Source organism: Tupaia chinensis, unplaced genomic scaffold, assembly GCF_000334495.1.
Source record: "Tupaia chinensis unplaced genomic scaffold, TupChi_1.0 Scaffold143231_1, whole genome shotgun sequence".
Lineage (NCBI taxonomy): Eukaryota > Metazoa > Chordata > Mammalia > Scandentia > Tupaiidae > Tupaia > Tupaia belangeri.
The window spans coordinates 161,995-169,226 of NW_006203075.1; the positions used below are offsets into that span (position 1 = coordinate 161,995).

Genomic DNA, 7,232 nt, shown 5'->3' on the forward strand with positions numbered 1-7,232 from the left:
TTTCTGGAGAGCACATGCGCAAAAAAGCACTCAAAAAAACAAACAAACAAAAAAAAACCAAAAAAAAACAGATTCTCTTAAAGGATAGTGTCACTGCAGATGTAACATTTAAGTCCTTTATCCCCCAAGTAGCAATATTTGGGTTTAATTTAAATTACTGCACTTTGTTTGCCTGTATATAGCTTTTAGGTAGTAAAAGAAATCATCTGAAAACATGCAAATGAATTAATTCATAATATTGCTATTTTTCTCAAAATTAGGTATAAGAAGGCTTTTTCTCTACAGAAAGTTAATGGCATAACTAATTTCTCTCTTTTTAACAGCAGTTTATTTCAGCCCAGGTTTATTTCAACAAATATTCATTATGTACCTACTAGGAAGGTATAATTTACTAATAAGTATGGCAAGCTGATGGGGAAAAATAACACAAATCTGAATTTGAATACAAGTTTTGCCATTTATTAGATTGTTGGGAAAGTCAAGACATGCTTGCTATATAAAAATGCATCATGATTCTCCCAGCAACCCAGTATTACCTGTGAGACTTAGAGCAAGGTACTTAAACTCTCAGTTTGCCTTTCTGCAAGGAAAAAAAAAAAAGGTTTTTTTTGTTTTACAAAAAATGTACGTAAAGTGCTTAATGTGATAAACACATGATTATGAGAGCACAGAGGAGGTTAGGATGAATTTTTAAAACAAGAAATACAGGCAGACTTTATTTTATACATTTAATCAACATCCCTCTGCTTGTAAGTTGAACTTACCCATCATGAATCCACTTCACACCAGTCCAGTGCATGTTACAAAACACATTATCATCAACAAATAATAAACCACTTCTGTGAAGGGAAGACGTTCTAGAAATAACATTTCACTTGGGCTTTGAAGGATAATTTTTTACATTTTGAAGGAATTTTGGTATAAAATTTTGTTTTATACAGTGGGGAACCCAGAGTACTGAATTTTTAAAAGACCTACTTGAGTTTATCCTATATTTTATATGGATTTATTGGCACTAAATTAAAGTCCTTAGAAAAATAGTTGGATTATTGTGATAGCATCATAACTGGCCTTCTTTCTGTAATTTTTTCCCTTTTTTCCTGTCCATCCTTTCTTTTGCTACTGGAGTAGCCATATGTGGTCTGGTCATTTTGTAGCCTAAAATCTTTTGACTTCCTAACATTGATAGAATGAAGTTGAAATGTTCTGGAGACTTTACTATCAAATTTCTAACTACTTTTTTAAAAAATCTGCTTAAACTCCTTTTATTTTCTTAAAGATCCTTCTATATCTTCACAGTTGCTCTTTGCTTTGCCTAGAACAAATTTCAAAATTTCTAACCTGAAATGAACTAATCGTTAGCTGACTTCTACCCCATCTACCAGCCACTTACAGAACTCTATAAGTGTTACTACTGATTTTCATTTTATTTTATTTATGAATGTAAATTCATTCATTTAGCAAATTTTTATTGGATGTTTATTCTGTGCCAGTCTCTGTCACTCTCCCTCTTAGAGAGTGAACCCTGTGGTAGGCAGCTTGCCATTTTTGTTATTGTATTATAATCTTCTAGTCTAACACTTCAAATATTAGGTATATCATAAATATTATTGGCTGTTAACACAGTTGTTCCTGTTGTGGTTCTTAGAAAGAAGTTACTTAAACAGAATCACAATTGCTGGGACCATCAGATGGTGTAATGGTTACGTTGCTAGACTCCCACATAGTTGACTGTGGTTCAAGTCCCAACCCAGTGGCTTAAAACTCATGCTGAGCATGTGTGCATGTGTGAGTGCACACCCAAAATCCCGAGAGGACAATAGAGGAGAAGGGATTGGTGTGGCCACCTCTCTGGAGGGTTCTTTCTCGCCTTTTGTCTCCTGTTCTCTCTCTCCCTCCAGCAAGTGCATTTGCCCTATAGCAAAAAAGCTCTCTGTCAAAAAAAAAAAAAAATTACTAAAAAAATATGGTCAAAGGATTTTTTGTTTGTTTGTTTGTTTTGGTTCTCTTTCTGTCTTTTTTTTTTTTTTGAAGTATACTTTGCACAAAATTTCACTTGGACCAGGCCAAGGTTTGTGGGGTCCCCAAAGACTGCATTTCTAGATAAGCTCTCAGGTAATGTTGATCCTGTTAGTAATTAGAAATACTGTTGTAAACTCAAATCCTGGTTTTCTAGTACAGGAAAGCTTTCCTTACCAGAATTAAATGGTATGTAGAAGTTATTCTCATTGGCCACAAAATTTGCTTAGTGGTTTTCTGTTTTGTGCTTTGGCGAAGCATTTTTTTGATAAGTTCTGGTATAATATTTTTTAAAAACCTCTGCTATTAATTTCAGAGAACTCTCCAAATGTTTGAACTTAACAGTTGCAAAGCAGTGGCGTTTAGCTCAAATCCTTTTTATTTCCCAAGTCATTTGGATTCTACCCTCCTTCTCTCACATAAACATGTTAGGATTGGAAAGGGACTTTTTAAAAAAAGATTATTATTAACTATTGATACTATTGCAAAAAATATGTTACCAGCAAAAATTTTGAATTGTGTTCAATCCTTAATAGATAAAATTTTTTTATTTGATGCTCACTACATTATTATTTTTTTGAGAAATTTTTGCCATAAGATGCATATGCTTGCAGGAGAGACAGAGACAGACAAAGCGAGAAGTCAAACCCCCCACCCCATTCTTCCCTCAAGATTTTGGGTGTGCACGCATGTACACTATGTGTCTTTACTACTACACCACCTGCTGGCCCCTCTACATTTTTTTAAAAATTCTTTAAATATTTCTTTTTTAGGTAGTGATAAGGTACTGATCACCTAAGGATATGCTTAGGGAATTATGTGTACATAGAAAACAAACAGGTCAACTGGAATATAAAATGTCCTTGGAGTTAGGAAGTGGCATGGCAGTTGAGGTACTGAACTCCCACGTGGCCAATTTTGATTTGAGTCCCAGACCCTGTGGCTTGAAACTCACACCAGGCACATGTGTGTGCATGCCCACCCACAATCCCAGGAGGAAAATAGAGAAGAAAGGATTGTTGGGTGACCATCCCTCTGGGGGTTGATTTCTTGCTTTCTGTCTCTGTCTTTGACTCTGTCTCTCTCCAGTGAGTGTATGCACCCTATAGCAAAAAAAGTGCCCAAAATAAATAAGTAACAAAATGTTCTTAAAACAGGGCTGGCAAATGTTTTATTATTTACACCATGCGCTTTTGTTAAAAACTAGAAACTTAAGTATAGACTTGAAATATAGTTATAAATAAGTATGAATTACTGTGTAATAAAATTATTAAAATCTCTTTTGTTTCTCCAGCTTTCATAGTAACCGTCCAAGTAAAAGGTTTTGTATATTTAAGAAACATTCAGATCATCTCAGGTAACTTGTTGATCTTTTCTTTCTACTGAAAAAAATATTATGACTTAAGCTTTTTTTTTTTTACATAACAGCTTTGTTGAAATATAATTCACGTGCATTTAAACATGTACAATTCATAGGTTTTATTATATTCTCTGAGTTGTGCAGCAGTTACCACAATTAATTTTAGTTTATTTTCATTACTCCTAAAAAAAATTCTGTACCCATTAGTAGTCAATCCCCATTTTGTTTCAACTCTCCCCACTCTAAGTAACCAACCACTCATTCATTTTCTGTCTGTAAAGATTTGCCTGTTCTGAATGTTTCATATAAATGGGATGGTACACTATGTGGTCCTTTGTGACTGGCTTTTTTAATTACTGTGATTTCAAGGTTGATCCATGTTACAACATTTATCAATACTTAATTTTTTTAACTTACTGATAGTTTATCTACTTGGGTTTTCATTTTAAGGCTATTAGGAATAATGCTACTATGAACAGTTGCATACAAGTTTTCGTATGGACATGTCTTTTTATTTCTGTTTAACCTATACTTAGATTGGAATAGTACGGTTATGTGGTAACTCCATGGTGAACCTTTGAGTTGAGGAATTGCCAGACTTTTCCAAAGTAGTTCCATTATTTTACATTCCCACCAGCAGTATGTGAAGGTTCCAGTTTTTCCACATCTTTGCTAATATTTGTTACTATCTTTTTTGGTTATAGCTATCCTAGTGGGTATGACAAAATATCTCACTGTGATTTGCCTATAACATTTTTTTAACCTGATACTGGGGGGCCGAATATAGATATCTAAATCACTGCTACTGGACAGAGTTGTGTTCATTATAGCTTTAGACCAGAGTGTGATTAGCCACTGTTTGCTTGCTAAATTTATTTCACTGATGACAGGTGGTGTCCAGATAAAACCTTCACATATATGCATTGTAAAGTGAGAACACAGCTTTCTGTCTCATAGGCTAGCCAGTGGCATGGTAGTTAAGGCAGGTGGCTCCACTTTAGCTGACTGCACAGTTCAAGCCCCAGACCTGGAGGCTCGAAACACATGCTGAGTGTGTCTATGTACACATGTGTGCATGTGCCCAAAATCCCGAGTGGAGAGATGGAGGAGAAGAGATTGCAGTGTGACCATACCCAGTGGGGATGCTTTCCCACTCCCTCCTCACTTTCTCTCCAGTGAGCTTATACGCCCTACAGCAAAGTAAGAAAAATAATAACAATAAAGCCCTCCAACAATCTGAATAGTAAAAATATACCTAGTAATGTAATAACTTTTCCATTTTGAGGTAATAAATATTAGGTTGTCAGAAAAATTATGTGTTTTTCTATGTAAAAATGCACCATGACTTTTCTGAGAACCCAATAGATAAGTACAACCTAGTTACTATACAGAAAGGATTGATGAAGTATTTCTTTTCTTTTCTCTCTTTTTTTTTGTAAAAAAGAGATTTTTGCTATAGGGAGTGTGTGCTTGCTGGAGAGACAGAGACAGAGAGACAGAAATCAAGAAATTACCCTCCGGGGGAAGACCACACTGCATTCCTTTTTCCTCTATTCTCCTCTGGGGATTTTGGGCATGCACACACACATGCCTGGTGTGAGTTTCAAGCCTCTAGGTCTGGGGCTTTAACCATGGTCAGCCATGTGGGAGTCCAGCAATGTAACCATTACACCGTCAGCTGGTCTCAGAACTGATGAGTATTTCTAAAGACATTTATTATTAGCTTTGGTTATACAACCATACATTTAACTTAGACTCCTTGGAGCACCATTTCTTCCTATTCTTCTGATCTTTTTGTATGCCATCTTCCTTAATTTTGTTCATGCTATCATTGGTCTTTGAACTATCTATGTCTTTGCTTCGCCAATTTAGCCAATACTTATATGGATACTTTGCGTTGTTAGAAAAAGTAAAAGAGGGGATGATATTATTCCTCAGTATCTTTGTATTTATTATTCCCTATACCTAGTTTTATTTCATTAGGTCCTTTATCTCCTTTATGTCTCTACACTGAAAAGTGAGACTTTCCTTGACTACTATATTTAAAATTGTGTCCTTTCTACCACGTTTCACCCAAGTACTCTCTATGTCCTTTTTATGCTTTATTTTTCTCTGAATCGTCTGAGAAACTGTATATTTTACTTTTTTGTTTATTGATGGTATCCTCTCATTGTATTGATGTGTGGTTTCTTAAATTAATTTTTCAATTAAATTTTATTTATTCATTCAATTTATTATTATTGCTATTATTATTATTATTATTGAGAGGTTTTTGCTATAGGGTGCGTGCACTCACCAGACAGACAGAGACAAAGAGACAGAAAGCAAGAAATCACCCCCCCAGGGGAGATGGCCACACCACAATCCCTTCTCCTCTGTTCTCCTCTTGGGATGTTGGGCACGCACACACACGCGCCCGGCGTGAGTGTAAGCCACCGGGTCTGGGACTCGAACCGCGGTCAACTACGTAGGAGTCCAGCGACATAGACATTACACTAACTGCTGGTCCTAATTATTATTATTTTATAAATTTAACTAGAGAGAGGCACAGAGAGAAAATGAGAAAGCGAGCCACCAGGTCTAGACTCGAACCATGGTCATCCATGTGGGAGTGTCCAGCACCTTAAGCACCATGCCACCTGCTGGTGCCCAGTTTGGTGTGTGTGTGTGTGTGTGTATGTGCACATGTGTATGCCAGGCATGTAGTAAGGCACTCAGGAAATATTTGTGGAATAATTTAATGTATATGTTGAGAATGAAAATGGTGTATTTGGACAATATGTTCCATCTAGGATAGCTCACAGAGAAAAAAATTAGACTGAGGTTTCAAAAACATATTAGTACTACTTATAAAACATTTATTGAGTCCAGTTAAGCTACATAAGATGTTGACTTTACTGAAAATGTAGAAGAATGAAAAGAATTTTATTGCATTATGAAAATGAGAGTTTAATTTATTTTTTTACCTTTACAGTTGTCTAAGCTCAGATGTGTGCTTGGTTTTTAAATGTACTATGTGATTTTAAAAATCTGTAGTGTCGGTCCAGCATGTGGTATGATGGTTAAGGTGCAGGATCTCATGTGGCGGACTCCGTGATTTGCTTCCTGAACCCAGCAGCTTGAAAAACGCCCTGGGAATGTGTGCCCAAAATCTCAAGGAAAGATTGGAGAAGGGATTGGTGTTTGGCCATCCCCGCGGGAATGATTTCTTAGTTTCCCTCTTTCTCTTATCTTTGTCTCTTTCCAGTGAACACACATACGTTTTGACAAAAACCTTAATTTTAAAAACGGGTGCTTTTCCCAGGGGCCAGCAGGTGGTGTGTTGGTTAAGGGTGCTAGACTCCCACATGTCCAACCGTGGTTCAAGTCCCGGACCTGGCAGCTTGCTTTCTCACTTTTTCTCTCTCTCTCACTCTGTCCCTCTCTGATCAAATTTAAAAATAAATAAATAAATAAATAAATAAAGTTAATTAATTCTTTAAAAAAAAAGTTTGTTTGTTTGTTTTTTTGGAGAGGTTTTTGTTATAGGGCGCATGCACTCGCTAGACAGAGACAGAGAGACAGAAAGCGAGAAATCATGCCCCGGGGGGATGGCCACACCGCAGTCCCTTCTCCTCCATTCTCCTCTTGGGATCTTGGGCACGCACACACACGCGCCCGGTGTGAGTTTAAGCCACCGGGTCTGGGACTCGAACTGCGGTAAACTACATGGGAGTCCAGTGACATAACCATTATGCTAACTGCTGGTCCCGCCACTTTTTAAAAATACTATGTCGCTGGACTCCCACATAGTCGACCGCGGTTTGTGTCCCGGACCCAGTGGCCTAAAACTCACGCCGGGCGCGTGTGCATG

General features: G+C 36.9%; 1 protein-coding gene across 7 annotated transcripts in view; it reads left to right on the forward strand.

Moving 5' to 3' along the window:
- Nucleotides 1–7,232, forward strand: part of ZNF280D (zinc finger protein 280D) — a 117,608-nt gene that overhangs the window by 69,356 nt on the left and 41,020 nt on the right. For all 7 annotated transcript variants that reach the window (XR_001369444.2, XM_006163824.3, XM_006163825.3 and 4 more), the window contains one exon: nucleotides 3,314–3,376. Coding sequence is in view for 6 of the 7 variants with exons in the window: in XM_006163824.3 (XP_006163886.1) it covers nucleotides 3,314–3,376 (63 nt within the window). In the remaining variant the exon portion in view is untranslated. The remainder of the gene's footprint in view (nucleotides 1–3,313; nucleotides 3,377–7,232) is intronic.